Source organism: Dermochelys coriacea, chromosome 17 (genome assembly GCF_009764565.3).
Source record: "Dermochelys coriacea isolate rDerCor1 chromosome 17, rDerCor1.pri.v4, whole genome shotgun sequence".
Classification (NCBI taxonomy): Eukaryota; Metazoa; Chordata; order Testudines; family Dermochelyidae; genus Dermochelys; species Dermochelys coriacea.
Window position 1 is genome coordinate 548,927 of NC_050084.1, and position 19,502 is coordinate 568,428.

Sequence of the window (19,502 nt, forward strand, 5' to 3'; positions counted from 1 at the left end):
CAGCCAGTAAAACAGAAGGTTTATTAGATGACAGGAACATGGTCTAAAACAGAGTTTGTAGGTACAGAGACTAGGACCCCTCAGTCAGGTCCATCTTCGGGGGGGCAGGGAGGCCAGAGGCTCATCTGGCCCTCCCTCCATTTCCCCATGGGGGCCAGCGAGGCCAGAGGCCCATCTGGCCCTCCCTTCATTTCCCCAGCCAACTCCAAAACTGAAACGCTCTCCAACAGTCTCCCCCTCCAGCCTTTGTCTCTTTCCCAGGCCAGGAAGTCACCTGATCTCTTTGTTCTCCAACACCTTCAGTTGGCACCTTTGCAGAGGAGAGGGGCCCAGGCCATCAGTTGCCAGGAGACAGGGTGTCGGCCATTCTCTGTGCAGCCCCTCTACGGCTCTGCAACAATTACACACTGTTATCCCACCACCTAGATACTTAAGAACTGCATAGGGGAAACTGAGGCACCCACACAGTATTCAGAGAAAACTAAGAACATTACTGCTTCCTCTCATTGGGAATTCAGGTCATTCAGCATCTCACCAGATCAGGACCTTAGTCCTTAATACAGTACAACAGAGGAACCTTGGAAGCAGGTGTGAAGTCTGTTTCTGAATTAATCAGAAGGTATGAGGCAGTGAAAGCAAATTTGGCCCCCGCTCTCCCTCTAGAGCAGGCAATCGTCACAAAGATGGGTTCATGGCAGTTATCCCAATCCTGGTTCTTACAGGTCCCAATGCACTGTTATCCTTCTCACTGGGACCAGGAGTCCCCATCCCTGTAGTTCTTCATCCCAGGACTGTCAACTTGGAGCAGGACCAAATAGCATCAGAGTCTGCTCGTAGGTAGCAACTGGCCACATACCAAACTGAAAATCCATCATATCACCCACTCCTTAGCATTCCCATTGTAGGTGATCTGCACACACTTATTAGATGAATCTCTCAAAATATCACAGTATCTTTGGTTTCCCCAGTGTCCATCAGAGGACCCAAGGACCCAAGCCCTCTACAGAGACTTCCTGATTTCATGTGTCCCTACATTTGAGGTACCCTAGATAAATCCTGGGTGCTCTGCCAGGGAAGATGTTGAGATCCCTTTAGTCTATACAGGGATCTAGCCAGAGTATAGAATGCTACAAGTAAACAATGCCACATGATTAAAGGGAGGTAACAAACAAGTATCTGACTCAACAAAATTACATTCTCCAGAGATTGGGAGAATATAAAACAAATTACTATAGAAAGACTAATAGGTAGTGTGATACTGCATGGCCAGAGGGCAGCAGGAGAGTGTTAGAAGGGAGCCTTATTCCCTGTAGAGGGAAGAAAGTTTGCTATAGATTAATTAAAGGACCTAAAGCCAGTCACCTGATAAAAACCCCCTGCTTCAATCAGACAAGGGGAGGAGTTGAAGCAGAGTGGATTGATATTGGAGTAGAGAGCAGTTTGGAGGAGTTGAAACAGAGTGGATTGGTGTTGGAGCAAAGAGCAGTTTGGAGGGAAGCAGAGAGAGTTTGGAGAAGTGCTGCAGTGGGTTAAGACGACCAAGACCCTAGGTAAAGGAACACCTGGTTTGTGCAGAGGGAGGGCAGGAAGCCCCACAAGCTGAAGGGCAGGAGAGGGAAGTAGCCCAGGGGAAGGAACCACTAGTTCAAGTTGTTTACTGCTATCCCTAGGGCCCCTGGGCTGGGACCTGAAGTAGAGGGCGGGCCTGGGTCCCTCCCTCTCGACTCCTCTCCTCTAGGAGGGGCAGTTAATACCCCAGTTCAGGGGCAAGAAATGGTGCCCTAAATCCCCCCCCACAAGAAGAGAAAGCGTGAGACCCATCATAGTAGTGCTGGCAACTTGCCACAGTAGGTAGAATACATCACAGAACAGGATTGTAAGGATTGAAGGCAGGCATGTGAGATAGTATGGAAGGCAGAGTCAGGAGCAAGGGCTGAATTGGGGAAGGAAATAGTGAAACTCTTCCAAGTATCACTCACTTGGGGACCAAACTGAGATCATTCCCACATTGCACAGACATTTAAAGTTTGCTATAGATTAATTAAAGGACCTAAAGAAATGCATGCTCTGCTGGGCTCAGTACTGACTTACAGCTTGGTGGCTCCAAGGATCAGATACAAAAAACAAGTGGTTGCAGTGTCCTCAGCTCTAGGCACATCCCAAGCTCCCTCATAGGTGAAACCAAGATAAGTTATCACTTACAGCAGATTGTACAGATCTTCATACTATGATATTCCTCCTCCTTTCTTACATGTACTGATCAGCAATTAAATAGTTACATTTTGGTATTTAAATTATTGGTCAGTTTTAGAGCTAAAACAGCACTGAAAAAAGAGGACAATTCACATTTCTCTGATGTGCTGTTCCAGATTGTCTGCAGACACAGACATCACTGCATTCAGTTCACATTCAAAAACAACATACCAGCTTGATGAACTGCCCAATTCAACCCATGGTTGAGGAACAGGATGGAGAGAAAGGGAGTGGTTAGGAAAAAAGCTTTTAGTCAAAACAGAGCATGGCAGCGGCGGGGGGAGGGAAGGAGAGAAGATATGTAGGCAGGAGATGAGTGGTGATGAAGTTTGAGTTACATGTAGAAGAAAGGAAGCCATACTGAAGGAAGATGTGGCTGGAACAGCAGGATAGTAAATGATTTTCAGTTGCCACTGCTGGCAGTCTTTGGAGTGATTACAGGTGGGAAATACAGGAAGCCAGGTTATGGGGCCAAGCAAAAACCTCTGAGCAGCTCTGCCAGAGGGGAAGGGGAGGACATGATGAAGGATCACTCAGAAGAGCACTGACCTGCAGGCGCCCAGGAAGGAACGATCATCTGTGTCAGGCCACTGGCCTGAGGAGGTGTCACGAAGGACTTGGGAGAGGAGTTGCAGTGCAGTGAAGTGGGGAAGTCAGACTGGAGGAGAGAAGAGGCAGCATGCTGCCCTGAAGGGCAACAAAATACAGTTTAGAACAGAACTCAGTCCAGGATGTAGGCCCATCTAAACCTCTGGCTCTGCGTCTGAGCACACGCTGGGATAGAATGCAAACGTTAACTCAGACTTTATTGGTATTTAGATTGGAACTTTTTGGGGGCAAGCACCATCTTTTTGTTCTGTGTTTGCACAGCACCTAGCACAGTGGGGTCCTGCTCCACAACTGGGGCTCCTATGGTAATTCAAATAAATCACTCAGCAGCTAGAGCAGAGTTCACTTGCTATACAGAACTGGACACAGACAGAGCTAATCCAAGGAGAAAGGGCTGGCTGCCATCTCTGCCATGGGTGCTGCAAGTGGGAACTGGACATAACATAGGTGATGGCACTTCATCACATCATGACTTTTATGGTGACACCAAGTGTCACAGGCTCAAATGCCCAGCGGGGTAAGATTATCTGCTGAGCAGTTTTCCTACTGGTGACAAACCAAAACCCTAAACTCGGGATTCTTGCCTGCAGGCTTTGCTGCACTTCCCAGCCTGCAGAACAAATGGAAACCAATGCAGGTCTGGCCACACTTAGTTCCCAACTGATGGCTGCCCCCACACAGAGTTTGTCTTCTCCCCACTATGGAGAGGAACATATCTGGATTCCTCAGATTTTGTTGCCTTTTAACTTGCTGAAATTCCACACGCCTTCCTAGAAGATGGGGGTCTCAGTCTCAGCATTTCATAGCCAGTTATTTCAGACTGTCCCCCTGCACTGTCAAAACCAAACAAGGGATTTCAAGTGAAAGTAGAATGGTTGTAAGCCCTTCAAATCAGGACTGCTGCTGGACCTAACAGATTTCTCAGAGCTGGTACACGTGAGCCTGGGTTCCCCCTTTTATACAGAGGGCTCATCTAGAGAAGGGGTTTGGTCAGAAAACCACACAGATTGAAAACCACTGCCACACTTGGGACCCAGGGGGAGTGGAGTTCTGCCCCAGGGGACATCTAGCCCTGTAAAGTTTTTACCAGGATCTGGGAGGCTGACTAGAGGGCTGCTGTGTCACCTGAGAGTCTGATGAACAAGGATGGATGTAAAAAGGGTTTAAAAATTTAAACAGGAAAAACTTTAAAGTCCTGTCAGACTCCACCTCCCTCCCCTTCCCCACAACTCAAAGTCAGTCAAAGCAAGGGTGGCAGGAGCACATGGGGTAGGATGCTAGGGCTGGGAGGAGTCCATGACAACTTCATACCACCCCCACCGCATACACACACACCAACTTTTCTCTGAGGTTCAAGAAGTCCAAGTCACTTCTTTTGCCCACTTTCCTCCTGTTCTTGTCCTCATGGCAAAGGCTGCTCCAAGACAGGAGCACAGAATGGCACAGAAGTCTGTCCACAGATTGTTAATTGGGTTCACAGCTTCCAGAGCCTGCTGGACTCTTTACTCCTTTTAGATGCCCAAGAGCCACATCTGCAAGACAGCCACTTCCTCACTGCAGCTGGTCAGAAGATTCCACACCATCCTCTTAGACACAGACCAGGTCACTGTGATTCAGACTTAATTACTGCAACTTATTACATCTAGGAACAAAACTGAAAATTCTGATAGAGCTCCCTCAACCTCACCCCTTTGCTCTGCATTAGCTCTCTTCCAAAAAGCATCCAATTAAAGCTTTCTGTCCTGATATTCAACCCCTCCCCCCCATGGATTGGCTCAACCTACCCAAGAGTTCATCTCAGTCCATCACCATGCCCTCCCATCACAACTATGTTCCTCTGGGACAATTAACGTGTCAGCCCCTAAGAAGCTCATAAGTGCAGAAGAAAACTCACAAGGGCAGGAATTGGAAGGTGCCCCTCAGGCCTGCAAGAGATGAGACCACAGGCCTCACAGGTTAAGAGCCAAATGCAAGCTGTAGCCGTTCAGCTTAGCCCTCCCTCTGAGATTTCACACACAGTGAAAAGGGTTTGGGAGAAATTGTTTTGATACTTTTAACTCCTATGAATTATGGTGACAGACCATGCAGGTACCTAGAGAGCCCATAGGATTTCCAGCCCAGCTGCGCAGAAACAAGGAGCTAGAAAATCATCTTAGCTTTTTGAACATTCACACATCACTACTGGAGGAAGAACAACCCTCCCCTCTCTTCTTATCTAGGCCACTGCCCCATGCTGCTGCAGGATCCTCTTCAGAGCTCCCTCAATCTGCCACCTGTCAATTGATCATCCCATCAGAGGGTGCAGGGGGAAAACAAAGCCCTGAATTCTGGCCTGGAAAGGCCTTCCTTCCCTGCCATGTCCACTCGGTCTCCCCACAACTGTCAAGTGGTGTTCTAAAGCAACTGCAACCCCAGGAAAGCCCCAAGAATCTCATCTAGAAAGGACTGTAATTGTCCTCCATTCCTTCAAACAAGATACTGGCACACTCCTGTCCACATCAGTGCTTACTCTCCGTTGGCTGCAGTCCCTCCTCTCCGTCCCCTGGGCTGCTGATTTCCTGGACAGCCTGCTGGGAGTTGGGGACAGGACTATTTCTCCTTCTCCCGCCATGCCTCCCGGCTGGACTTAAGGAAGTCACTGCGCAATAAGCGGTAAAAGAGGATGATGTTCATGGGTGTCATGATGGCCATGCCCACTGTGCCCACAGTATATGTTGCCAGTGGTATGTTTTCACGATTTAGGACCAGCCAGCGGGTCATCCAGGCCAGTGTGGTGATGCGAAACACTACATAGGTGCCCAGATTTATGATACTGTTGAGGCGGTAACAGGTGGTGTGCAGCAGGTTGGCCATTAGAAGGATCTGTCGCAGATGCAGGAAGATGGAGTTAATCTCTACAAGCAAAGCCACAAGAGCGAATCCAATATACTGATGAACCAGCACTGCCACGCTAAAGCAGATAATCACCTGAATGAGAAAGAGAAAAAGGGGGTTAGCCAACAATCTGATCACCTGCCCCAGGGCAGGGAAATGGTGAAGTTACCTGTCAGAAACTAGTTCTCGTCCACCACATTCAACAAAGTGGCACTGATGCGGTTGAAAGAGGCAGTGGCTGCCATGTAGGACTACACCCCCCAAAGTTTTTCTTGCCTGCTGGCAGGCCCGGTGCTACCGGGGGCAAAGGGGACATTTGCCTTTCCCAACTGTCTTCCAGGGGCCCCAAATCATTGTCAGAAAGGCCAAAACATGTACAAAGTTATCCACTGCTAAGCAGTGGAACAGCAGCAATTTGGTGAGTCTTCATCCTTTGTATAATAAATCAGTGCAAAAGACTGAAACAGCAGCAAAATTTTACTTTTGTAAACTCTTAAAATCCAAGATTTGTCAAGGGTCTAACTAGCCCCTGGACTCCTGGAAGGTTTCTTGTTTTTAAAATAGAGACATCCAGGGACCCAAAATACCAACTGCCCACACTGCCAAACAAGGGACCCTATGACAGCCCTCCCTGCAGGGCTTAGAAGCTCTGTTCTCGTGCTGTAAACCCTGCAGGACCCTGATCCCCATTACTTTTCCATCAAGTCAATAGCCTGCTGGTATCATCCCATCCCTTTGTACAGTGCTAGACAACCTCTTCTGATGTAAGCTGAACAAATGAATGAGGAAGGGCAAACTGAGGTGCTAGGCCTTCAATATGTAAGAGGAGAAAGGAACACCAGGAGCAGCTATTGCAGCCAGACACCTAGCCCTGCATTTGTGGCCTGGGGAATGTCATTTAGGCCCCAAGCAGGGAAAGTTGGCCCCCCTCCAACAGGAATTTCCTAGCACTCAGCAAACAGGAAAAACAGCTGAGCAGCAAGATGAAAAGGGAAAACTCATAGCCTAGGGTGGCAGTTAGTGATAGAACAGCACACAGAAGAGCTCAGGGAGTTTCCCCCAATGACCGACTTTTGTGCACTCCGGACAGCCCTGCAGCCCCCTCACTGAAAAGTTACAGCCACTCAAGGAAGGAAATGCCAGGCACAAGTCATACACAGTGAGAGATGTCCAATAGAAAGGGCAAGACTGAGCACTGCACTCTTCCCCAGGGGACTGGGATGAGAAGCTGCAAGGGTGGAGAAGTAGGAAGGGTTTCATGCTCCCTGCTCCCTCCAGAGGTCATGGGGAAGAGAGATCTGTGTGCCTGAGAGAAAGAGTTAGGGCCCCTACCTATCATTTATTCCATCAATGCTGCCCTCTGCACTGGCTCTTTAATGAGATTATTTGCTCCCTGCTGGTTAAGCTCCCTGGCTTGACCTGAATTAGATGTATTATTGCAATGACCTTTTGACCCATCCAGCAGCAAGCCCAGATGACACAGCAGGCAGGGCCCATGCTGGACCCTGTGAGAGGAGTAGGTCTAACCACTGCACCAAATCACCCTAGAGCCCCCCCAAGCTCCTCCCATAGATTCCAGCACAGGACCTCTCTCACATCTGCCTGCCACACCCTGCCTCCTACCAGATACTCCTACTCCTACCCTGCACCCACAGAGGGAAATGCAAAATGTTCATGAGCTGTTATGCAGTCCATTCCTCAGCACCCACCCACTACAGTCAATAGGAACTGAGGCCCCAAACAGCCAGGCAGGCACCATGGTACAGTTACTGCCCAGGCCCTGGTTCACCCTTACTGGAGCTCCCCACTGCCCTCTGCATTTACCTCTGTTTTCTCTCTCCTACTGCTGGAGAAGAAGTACAGACAGAGCTTAAATTCTCAGAGTATTTCCCAGAGTCCACCATGCCCCCTCTCCCCCCATTCTCCATAAGGGGCACCTTGGGGCTAAGGGGTTCAGCTCCACAGGGGGTGGCCCGAAGCCCCACAACCCCCCTGAAACTGACTTGTGCCCCCCCAAAGGGCCACAGACCCCCCAATTGAGAACCGCAACAGCATCAAGCTGGAGTCACGGTTTGAAAATATTTACCAGAGCTCCACTCTGGACAGCTCCAGCTGAATTTAAACTCTGAGTGCAGGTTTTATTGGCTCTTGTGTGTTCTGGGCACAGCCTGAGCCCATAGCGAGTGCAGGAAGGGACTGGTGGGGGTGAGATGTTGGGGGACAGCTGATGGGGAGCAAGCAGGTTGTTTGGGTTTTGTTCTGCAGTTCACATGCTGGAGTGTGTCAGCTCACACAGACCCCAAGCCCCTTTATTAAGTCACCTGTGCCCAGGGAGACCAGTGCACTTAATGGAAAGAGCCGAGTCCCCCACACCAGGAACCTGAACTCACTCAGAGGTAAAGAAGTGAGATTCCAGGAAAGGCATGTGGAGGGAGCTGGTGCAATGACCTCTTTTGGCAGAAATTCAAGTTGTGTGAAGCAGATACGGGCTGGGCTGGGCTGGGCTGCCTCCCATCTCAGCAGAAAGCTCAGGTCACCGTTTGCGTAACACTGGATTTGTTAGTTATGAAACAGCCTCAGCCTGGGGGTCTGCAATGAGAACAAGCTCCCAGCCTCCTACTTTCTCCACCCCAGGACATAACCCTAGGCTCCTTCTATGAGCAGAAGGAGCTCCCCTGGCACTAGAGCACCCCCAGTTTTATCAGAGAGAATGGCACTTGGGTGAGAGTGATGCAGAATGCGCACACATGACACAGGCTCATGGGCACATCAAAATTAGCATCATCAGCTTTAGTACCAGGAGGGATTCATGGTAAGAAAAAACACTGTCAAGTGTCTCCCTCACTTTTGTTCTTCCTTCTCTTGCCTTCCCCCTTCCCTCCACTCCTCTCTGCCCCTTCTCTGGGTGGCCTGAGGCCTCTTCCTCACTCTTTCGAGAGAACACTTCATACTGGCAGTTGACTTTTGCTGTCCCCTTTTCCCTTGGACATTCTCCTCTCTGCTGATTACGGACCTGAGGGGCACATTCTCCACCCCGCTTATTGGCTCTTTGATAGTTAATAGCTGGAGGAGTGAGACTGGCACATCCCTTTATTCTTCATTCTGAAGTCCTTCCTTTCTCCTCACTTTATCTCACTATTTCATCTGTCCCACTACTGTCTCCCTCTCTCAGCCCCCTCAAGTTTATATGCCCCCGTTCTACCCTACCCAACTCAGCAGAATGTGTGAGCAAGCACTGCATATTCTCTCACTTCCCCCATGCAGAGGTGGAGAGGGAATTCGGGGTACATATTTTAGAATCTAATGGGGATACCCCTCCTCCCCCATCCTGTTCCTCATGGCTGCCATTAGCCTGTTAACTCAGAGTGAGGAGCAGCCCTAGCCCAGGAGACAGCAATTGTAATTACCCTGAACATCTCCAGCCACAAGGATCCAGGAGTGTCATGCCTAGTTTCAAGAGAAGTGAAGCCAAATGCAGACATTTTGCACCAGATAGAACTAAACTAAACTAAAGTATTCCAGCAGAAGCAGGAGCTGAACACAGCTCCCTCCAGGCCTCGAGGACTGTCCACAAGAGGCCGATGGGGATCAGGCTCTGCCACAGTGAAATGGTCAGATGTCCAGTCCCAGCCAGCCAACTGACTGACTTGTCTTCAGAATAGCAAGACCATGCATTCTGAACTCCTTCCCATAGTAACAAGTGGAGACTCACCACCGAGTGATGGAAAAGCAGCTCCCAGGACTGGTGAAGCTTCTGATTACACAACATATCCACAAAATCTTGGAGAAAATATCCTGCGAAAGAAGAGAGTTCCCGTCAGCAGGAATCGCCACAGCAACTCAGTGCCACTTACCACTCCAGAGGAGAGAACTGGGTGTGAGCTCAGCGCAGGAGCCATAGAAGGGCTGAGTGCTGAGATATCATTGTGATGAGCATGGTATAAAAACCCACACTAGAGCCAAAGAGCTCTGGCCTTGAGGAGCTCTAGGGCCCTGCATGAGCTCTGTGCTACATTCAGGAGTGCTGGGACCACAGATCCCAGGATAAAGAAAAACTTATTTTGCATTTCAGGTACCTCCCATGATTCAAAGATGTTAGAAAGGAAGAGACGTACTTGATCATCCTGTTCATCTCCCTAGAAATGCATGATCGCTCCCTAACACACCTCTGCTAGTTTCTTAAAACTGGACTAGACGTGCTCACATATGTTTAATGGCTTTCCTGGCCTTAGTCTGCACTCTGCCAGGACTGTTCCTGGGAAAACCATTGGCCTCATTCTCCTCCCCATACAAACCCCAGACCCAGCAGCTGCACCTAGCAACCTTCTCTATTTTCTGGGCCATAGCTTTCATTGCCTGGCTGTCACAGTCCCTCCCTATCCTCAAGGGTTTATGAACAAACAGAAGTATATGACAACTCTTGAAGGAGTATGGTCAGTTTCAGTAGTACCTCCTGGAAGGGCTGGGGAAAGGAGACCCCAAGGTCCCATCCCAGCATGTGTGTTTTTGGGGCGGAGTGTCCCAATGAATAACCTTTCATACAAGTAATTCTGCCCATCTGGAATGGCCAACCTTTGGGGGTAGGCAGAGAACTAGACACCCCAATACACAATCCCTCCCCACCCAGCAAAAGAGTTTGTTACTACGAACTGCGGGGTTAATGTAGCAGGAAAAGACAGGGGACCCATAGCCACTTGAAAGTATGCTGGGTCCCCGTTCAACTCCAAGGAATGTCTCCCATTAGAAAGCGTGAGCGGAATCTGAGTGTAGAGCCCCAACACACTAAGACCCTGAAGGCCTTGCCACCAAGCTTGCAGCCCAGGAACCTCAGCCTGGAGTCAAGGGCACTGACACCTCACCCACTCCAAAAACATCAGACACAGTAATAATAATTTTATTAAGATAATGTTAAAGTAAAAAAAAAAACGGTAGAGTTTAGGCATAGAAGTTTCTGGTTATCAGGGAATAAGGTACAGATTATCAAGGGGTGCGAAGTTCAGTTTAGGAGCAGGTGGCCTAAGGAATACATAATCTGCAATCTCCCCGATTGGGGGTAAAAGTTTAATGGGTCAAAGTACAGACATTGAGATATGGGGGTATGTTGTCCATATAATGGCTATGTTCAGGTGTGGAATATAATGAGTGGGTATGATGATGAGGATGGATCTACCCTCATTTGGTGGGATTTAATGTTCAGTGAGTTTATGGTTCCAGTTCATATGGTCCAGTGGGGGCGGGGGGGAGGTCTCTCAGTCCCTTTCCCATGGTTGATGCATGATGTTGTACCAGCTCACACCTCCTGGTACTGTCGGTGGCCGGTGATGTGTTCGATGTAGATGTCCCTGGACTATCGGATAGTGTCCGAGACCATGAGGCGCCGCATGAGGCATGTGTACCGTCAACTGATCCTGCAGGTCCGCAGCACACCTTGCAGGGGTCCCAAGCGCCCAGGGCTCCGACAATCAGGGCATCCATCTGCACCTCGTAGCCCTTCGCTCTCAGGGTGTCAGCCAGGGGGGCGTATTTTTCCAGCTTACGAGCTCGGGATTCGTGGAAGGCTGGGGTCCTGTTCTCAAAGGAGACCGTGATGTCGATGAGGATGATCTTTTTCTGGTCCTCGTCGGTGACTACCACATCAGGTCGCAACTGGCTGTCCGTCCCAAGGATGGTGGAGTTCACAGCGACCTCCCCCAGGCACGGTGTGATGGCTTTCACCAGGCGGTTCTGGATGGCGTTGTGGCGCAGCTGCCAGGCTCTGAAGTGGGGTTTGCAGCTGCACAGGACGTGGGGCAGGGTCTCGTTGGAGTAGCCGTACTTCCTGCAACGCTTGTCTCGGTTCCCGTGGCGGATGGCTCCATTGAGCGGGATGCAGTTGAGCTGGGCGCGGTGGACGAACCGCCAGTCAGCGAAACGGGTGAAGCTGCCCCCGGCGAGGAAGTGGTTGCTGGTGTCCCACTTGCTGGTAAGTTCGAAGACTTTACCCTGGTCTGGTTTACGCTTCAGGGTTTCCATGTACAATGAGTGGATGGCTGCCTTCAGGGTCCTCTCCAGCATGCCCCTGGCGCTCGGGGTGACGATGGTGTTGTCATTGGACCTGATCTGCGGCACCAGGACTCCCAGCTCCTGGTGCTCCTCGCACCACTCCCAGCGGCAGCCGATGCGCTTCCCCAGGTGACGCGTGGCATTGCGAGCGCAGGACCACAGCGAAGCGATGTTGCCACCGTCCCGTCCAAATTCGCCATCCAGAGAACCGCTCAGGAATCTGGCGGTGTCTTGGTTGGAGGGGGCTCTGCCGATCCGCTTCTTTGTTGCGTCATGGAGGGCGTTTGCTGTGACGTTCCTTACCATGGTGTCGGGACATGTCAGCAGGCAGAAGGCATGGGTGATCACCGCGATGTCACACAGGTCACCCATGCGGGGGACATTAGCACCGCCATGCCTGTGGGCAATATAGACCAGCTCGTTGCTGGCTCTCTGGGGAAGGAACAACCACTTCTTCACCAGCTGCCGGACGATATTGTCTGCCTTGTTGAGGGGTACCTTCACCACAGCGGATCCCCTTAGGACAAAAGAGATGCAGGGGATCAGGAAGGTGTTCAGGGCGTTTATCTTCTGCCACGGTGCTAGCAGGGAGGCGTCAATCTTGGCGGCATCCTGTAAGATCTCCTGGATGGTGTCCTGGGGTGTCTGTTGGACATGCCCCTCTGCCAGGGGGATGACGGGCTCACCCTGGATCTGGAGCCCTGTCGTCTGCACCGAGTCCCTTTTGCTGCCATCGATGTGGAGAGATGCGCACTTCTTTGCATAGAAGCGGAGCCCCATCCAATCGGCAGCTCGACTGGTGGCATGTAGCATATGTTGGAGGTTCTCTGGGTCGTCTGTGGTCAGGACCAGGTCATCCGCGTAAACCAGGACGCTCACCCTCTCGCCGTGGAGGTTGAAGCCATCTGTGTCATTGGAAATCGCTCACAGCAACGGCTCCATGACGAGGTTAAAAATGATGGAGCTGAGGGGACAGCCCTGCTTAACTCTGCTCCGGATCGGGATCTCGGCAGTCTCCCCTTCGACCGAGCGAATGGTTGCGCTGCATCCCTCATACACCTCTCGAATCACACGGAGGAAGTTCTCTGGCATCCCAAACTCCTGGAGCGTGGCAAAGATGTGGTGGTGGGGCATGGACCCAAAAGCATTAGCCAGGTCGAGCCGTGCTACCGTGCACTGCCTCTGCGCCCTTCTGTCCGTTTCCATGGTGGTTTGGAGGACAAAGTTGGAGGACATAGCAGCCCTCGCAGGACATGAAGCCTTTCTGGGTGGAGCTGATGGCTCCCCCACTCACTTACCACTCCGTGATCCTCGACGCCAGGCAGCTGGCATAGAGCTTGTACATCGTGGAGCAGAGGGAGATGGGCCTCCAGTTGCTGGGGTCGTCCCGCTCACCCTTCTTGTACACCAGTACCGTCATGGCCTTCTTCCAGGAGCTGGGAGTCCAGCAGAATCGCTTGCACTGGTTGAAGAGCCTGGCGAGGACCAGGCAGCCGGGATCTCGCTTTTTCAGGAGGCTGTAGGGGATGCCGTCTTTCCCAGGAGCTGTGTTTTTTGTTTTTGAGAGTCTGGCTATCCTTGGGCGTGAAATCAGTTTCCAGGACACCTGTTTCGTTAACACGGGGCAGGGGGCGGAGACACTCTGTGGGCTGCGCGTCATTCTGGGCTATGCAGTCGAATATATCCTTGAAGTAGCTGTAGAGATGCTCAGATGGGATCGTGCCGTAGGGCGAGGGCCCGTCTAGGATCTCCCTCATGGCTTTGGCGCGGTTTGCCCGGTACAGCTTTTGGATCCTTGAAGCCGCTGCTGGCGTCTCTACTTCTGGCTCCCCTGGTGGTGGTGTTGAGGTTTGGAGCAGGTGTTCTGTGAGCAGGCAGGGCGTTCTCCTGGTTCGAACTTCTCCTGGGAGCGGTTTCAGCAGGCAGTTCTTGGGTGAGCCTGTCTACGAGGAGGTCAAAGTCGTCAAAGGAAGCTGTCGCTTGCAGCTCCTCGGTCCAGGCAGTCTGCCACGGAGTGGCAGCCTTCACCACTGGCTGCTGGACCTCATGGTCCTCGACCTCATCTGGTGCAGGCTCAAAGCCTGCATGGTCGGCCTACTGTCTATCTCGTGGCTCAGGATTCCCATCGGTTGGGTGCTGAGGCGGGATCTCTGGCGGGATGCTGGCGTTGCTAGCGTTCAGAGAGATGCAGTCTGGCTCAGGGGTTGCTGGGACACCGCTGGTCCTTCTAGGAGTGGTTGCTGTCTAGGCAGTTGCTGCTGGAGCGGGAGATCTCCCGTAGGCAGTGTCCTGCAGAATGGACTCGGGGGCCATGCTGGGCCGTCTGGTGACGAAGGCCCTGCGATTTGCTGTGGCTGAGGGGCTGGTTCCTCCAATAACGTCTGAAGTTTGTAGGGTGATCTGGGGCATGGTGCTGGCTCCTCTGGTGGCTGGAGCTCGCAGGGCGGTCTGAGGCTTGGCACTGGCTCCTCTGGCTGCCGGAGTTCGTAGGGTGGTCTGAAGTGTGGCTCTGACTCCTCCGGCGGTTGGAGTTGGCGGGGCAGTCTGAGGTGTGGCTCTGGCTCCTCTGGCAGTTGGAGTTGGCGGGGCATTCTGAGGGGCGGCGCTGGCTCTTCCGGCGACAGGATCTCAAGCAGCTATGCACGGTGGGGTGCTGATCCTTCTGGGGACGGGGACGTGCTGGGCAGGTGGCAAGGTAGTACTGAGACGTCTGAGTATGGAGATTTGCTTGGCGATGTGAGAGGGTGAGACGGGCCTCCTGCTGGCGAGGACCTGGGTGATGTTCCTTGAGGCAGCAGGTGCCTTCTCGGTTGCCCCACCCCGTTAAGCTGGCCTGGCGATGGGGACTGGCTTCTTGACGGCAGCTTGCACGATTGCTTTTCTTTGTTAAGGCTCAGGAGCAGCGGGCCGGCGTGCAGCAGGAGGGCTGGGAGCCGGGGCAGGAGACTGTGTTGTTCCCTTGAGGCGTTTCCTGCAGGCGACTTGTTGCGTCTTGCATTGCTTCTGTGTCTCGAAGGGCAGGCTGCAGAGGGCATAGCTGAAAGCGACCTGCTTGCTGTGGCATCTCTTCAGGTGCCTGGTGATGCCATTGAGGAGGTGGAAGCTTCGGGGTGGAGAGCAGATGGGGCAGATGAGCACGTCCGCAGCGAGGGGGTACTGCAAGTAGATGGTGTCCTCATTACCTTGCAGCGGGAAGGTTCCAGCAGCATCAGCGGTATTGCTAGTTGGTTCATCCTGATGTGGGCAGTTGGGGTCGAGAGGTCCGACTGGGCAGGCATCCGGCAGGGACCTGGGGTCACTTAGGGTGGTTTCTGAAGCTGGGCAGGCATCCGGCGAGGCACTGGTGACCCTCTGGGTGGTCTCTGGAGAGATGCTGGTCCCATCTATGGAAATTCCTCTCTTGATGGTCTGTAGAGCAGCGAGAGCACCACCAGCATCAGGGACCTTGGCAGCTGCTGGGGTGGGAGGTGGTCGCCTGAAAGCATCTTGCAGCTGCAGAGTGGGGGGGCTCTCCGTTGCTGGCTGGTGTTGCTGGAGAGCGGGGGGGCTCTCAGTCGGCAGCTGCTGTAAGGCGGGGGGGTTGACCCTCAGCAGCTGGTGCTGCTGGGCAGATGTTCCTTCTGGTTGTGATGTCCCGATAGGCCGTCCTCAGGATGCAGGATCTTACTGGAACAGCATCTTGGAGGGGGTCCTTCGAGCAGCCACCGATCTTCCCCTTCGTGCTATTGGTCTGCAATGTCCTGGAGGCACCTAGGACCTTCTTTGTAGTTGTTGTCTTAGAGGCCTTTTGTGGAGCAGCAGCAGTGGTGGTGCACAGTACATCTGGGGATGTCTCAGGAGCAGAAAGAGGATTTCCTTCCAAAGTAGTAGTAGTAGCAGCAGAATACACCTTCAAAGCAGCATCAATTTTTTTCAAAAATCGCAGGAGAGAATCCATCTTCAGTGCAGGTGTTGCAAGTGTTCAGAAAAAGAGATTAAACTGGTAAGTACAGATACTATGCTTGTACTGAGCAAGCTGCAACCTCAATCTTCTCCACCCTCACACAAGCTCTGTGTTAGCTTCCTTTGTGGATGCGGAAATGAGCAAGAGGTGAAGTGACTCCAAGGCCAAAGAGAGAGTCCAAAAATCCTGGATCAGAAACAAGTTCTGTGCTCAGTGCCCCTTTCACCATACACACACAGAGCATGCAACATCAGTTCAAAGCTGCCCCAGTTCCCCACTGTCTGAAAACACAGCAGTTGTGACCTTACAACCTAGCAGGGCATCAAAGCTGCCCTCCCACTCTCTCCCCACATTTACTACAGGCACCCCTTTCCTCAATGAAAGCCCATAGCTGATGGAACTGCTGGACAACTCATATAAAGAAGGGCAGCAATCAGGATTGAGGCTTCTTGCCTAGGGTCTCTACCCAGTCTGGAATCAGTAACTTTCATCTCTAGTTCTTTAAGGTGCAATGCTTTGGTAGTAGCTATTCAGACAAATGTTCTGGGTCTTGTAGTTAGCAAATAGGAGCTGCCCAGACTGTAAGCATCCGTTCCACAGGTTCTGCAGGCAAAGCATGGAATAAGGAGCAGTGCTACCACTACCTAACCACACGTGGGAGGGAACAGCAGGGATGGATCGGCAGAAGGAACTCACTGTCCCTGCTGAGAATAGGGCAATTGTTGGCTTAGGGTGATCATATGCTAGAGCAAGAAAGAGCTATCACCAGACCAGGGTGGCCCAGTACAAGGCAAATCTGTGTTTACTTTTTTGTCCTCAGAGATTCAGAGGCTGTTGGGATCTCACCAGTGAAAAGAAAACGAGATCAGTTACAAGTCAGAGAACACTGGACCTGAGGACAAAGGAGGAACTTTCAGGCCAAACAATCACAGCTTCTTACAGTGGAAAACAAAGGAACGTAAAGAGACATGCTCTGTTCGCAGTTCCTGCCTGCACACCCCAGCAAGAATTGCTTTGGGCCAGTCCAAGGGATTTTGCCCTCCAAGGAACAAAGGTCTATCCAGACAATTAAAGCCTGTACACAAACTTGCAGCCAGGGCTGGCCTTCCCCAAGATCCCCAGTTCCTGCAGCAGCCTGGACACAACCTGCTCTGGGGCCATGTTCCAGGACAGGGTGGGGACCCGCTTGGAATCAGCTTTCAGGTTGGTACCCAGGACACCTGTTTTGCTGTGGGGCCACTCGACCAGCCCCCTCCCCCAGAAATGGTCTTCAGATTCCCATCCAGCCGGCGGAACTTGCCTTGCTCCAGCCCAGGCACCCTCCAGAGTGGTCCCAGCACTCCCCACGCCGCACCAGGAAGTCTCCCTGTGCCAGGACATTGCCCCAGCCGGTGCCCCCTGGCACCCGCAGCTGGCAGGAGAAAGGAGAGCCCCCAAAACCCACCGCAGAGGGTTAGCGGGGCTGCCACACGCTGCCCTAGCCTAGCCCAGAGCCAGACCAGGTGCGGGATGCTGCAGGGACTCGCTCACCTATGGATACCGAGACCACGCAGTGCGCAGCCGGGGAGTGAGTTCCGATCAGGTCCTTCGCCATCTGGGGGTGGAGACAGAACCTGCCGGGGGAGAGAGCGCAGGGTAAGAGCCCGAGCCGAGCCGAGCCGAGCCGAGCCCCGCCCCAGCGACGGCCGCGCGGCACGTGCCTGGGTCCCCATCGCCCCTGCCCCCCGCGGCACCCCGCGCCCGGCCCCTCACCCCAGCAGCGCCCCGGCGCCGCTCAGCAGGCTGTGCGCGAACGAGGTCCAGATGTTTCGCCACTTCCAGCGGTTGCGGAGCGCCGGGCGGGGCGGAGGCACCAGGCGCTCCAGCCCGCGGTTCAGCAGCCGGAACGCCGCGAAGGAGCCGCCGATGAGCAGGAGCCCCGAGCTCGGCCCCATGGGGGGAGCAGCAGCCGGGCTCGGCTCGGCCCGAGCTGGGGAGGCTAGTGCGGGCTCGGGCTCCCCGCCGGGCTACGTCTCCTTCCCCGCGCTGGGACTCGCCTGCCGCGGGCAGCAGCGGCGGCTTCGAGCCTTGTGTAACTTTCTTGTAACCACCCAACAAACTCCCGGTCCCGCGGCCTCCCATTGGCCCGGAACGACTCCGCCCCTCCACGCGGCACGCGGGCCCCGCCCCCGGGTGTGCCCGGGCCCCGCCCCCCGGGGGCAGGGGGTATCCCGCGGGGGCGCCGCGGGGCACGAGAGGGCCTCTCGCGCCCGCCTTGAAAGCGCGCAGCGAGCGCGTGCCCTTCCAGCGGAGCGGCTCCAAGCGCTGGGGCTGGTCGCTGCTGCAGGCGGCCCCTAGGGAAGGGAAGGGAAGGGAAGCGAAGCGGCGCGGCATGGCATGGCATGGCATGGCATCTCCGGCAGCCCGCCCAGAGGCAATGCTGTAATTATTACTCGTGTCTCTTCCGGCTGTGCCCAAGGACCGACCAGAAGTGGGGCCAGTGGTGCTAGGCGCCAGGCCCTGAGCCCTTGAGTGAGGCAGCTGGCCCAGGGAGACTGCTTAGGGAGTCTCCCATCATAGACACGGAGCATGGAAGGGCTCTAACACACACGCACATTTTATTAACATTTGCACTGTTGCCAACTCAGCTCTTTATTATGAGCCTCCTACTCCTTAGTATTTTTCTTACAGCTCCAGTGCCTGCAGCCAAATGAGTCAAGGAGAACTTAAACTTTCCCATACATACAATGTGGTTCTAGTCCTCATAGGCATGGGGAAATAAATTGAAAACATGACCTACAAAACCAACATTTTTATTTTAGAAAACCTCACAAGTTTTAAGACAAGCTTATGATGTTTGGGGGCCTGGCTTATTTTTTTTTTCACACTTAGGATTGGTAATACCATAGGGATTGGGAGGACCAGCCAGGGGCACAGTTAGGGTTAGGATTCCATTGTAGCAGGTGGTCTACAAACACCTAGACACAATTCCCAAGGAGCTTTTTGAGCTAGGAAGAAGGAGAAACTAGCAATAGTATCTGATGTTGAAGGGCTCTTTAGCTATGTACAGTTACAATGAAGTACTTTCATCTGTCAGCCTGCTCCATTGGCCCTTACAACAGCTCTAATACCCACACCAACATATGGAAGTAGATTAGAAGAGAGGCCTTGGGGTAGCAGCTTAGTATATTCTGAGTCACATCTCTGTACTTGTGCTTGTGGACAGGGGAAACATTCCATGGCTGGCAGCTTCCTCCATATATTACTGCCTTCTTTTAGTATGTTAATAGAAATACAAGGCACTGGAAGCATTCGTCCAGGTTTGGTGAAACTCTGTTACATGTTGAAGTGAGACTTGGGGGTAAGTCACCTTTTCTGGAAAGAGACATCTGGGAAGATATGATTAGATAGGGAAACTTTGTGCTGTTCCAGGTATGGACTGAAGACCCTGGCGCACATCTACCTGGTATGCTCCAGGTTGCAGCCCCTTTTCCATCTCGTCCAGAACCTTCTCCTCAGGTTCTGGCTGCACTTTTCCCTGCATCTCCTGATTTGTGCACTCCCTGTCCACGTGCTTGGAGTTGGAATAATAGTAAGTTGCTTCCATATGGAGAATTCCCATCCTTCCTTGTCTTAGTTAAGGACCCTTTTTCTTTCCTTACCATAACCAGTACTCCTCTTCCGTCTTCCCCAGTATCCAAGAGAGGTAGCAAGCAGATCTGACATGTCTTCCTCACTGGAATGGCACGTTGTCTGTCTAGACTCAAACTGTATCGAGGGACTAATTCTACTGAGGTTGATA

At 52.7% G+C, this 19,502-nt stretch overlaps 1 protein-coding gene across 2 annotated transcripts; it reads right to left on the bottom strand.

The window, feature by feature from the left end:
- Window positions 1-2,179: 2,179 nt before the first annotated feature.
- Window positions 2,180-17,811, bottom strand: TLCD2 (TLC domain containing 2). Of its 2 annotated transcripts, XM_043499185.1 has the most exons (6): window positions 17,474-17,810; window positions 17,252-17,334; window positions 9,449-9,531; window positions 5,372-5,829; window positions 4,196-4,448; window positions 2,180-3,695 (listed from the first exon to the last, which is right to left on the bottom strand). In XM_043499185.1, exons 1-4 carry the CDS (start codon window positions 17,653-17,655, stop codon window positions 5,452-5,454), a joined length of 726 nt encoding a protein of 241 aa, XP_043355120.1. In that variant the 5' UTR covers window positions 17,656-17,810; the 3' UTR covers window positions 2,180-3,695; window positions 4,196-4,448; window positions 5,372-5,451. The 2 variants fall into 2 exon arrangements, with proteins under 2 accessions (XP_043355120.1, XP_043355119.1); XM_043499184.1 differs by having other exon boundaries at window positions 4,196-5,829; window positions 17,474-17,811.
- Between the last annotated feature and the right edge of the window lie 1,691 nt (window positions 17,812-19,502).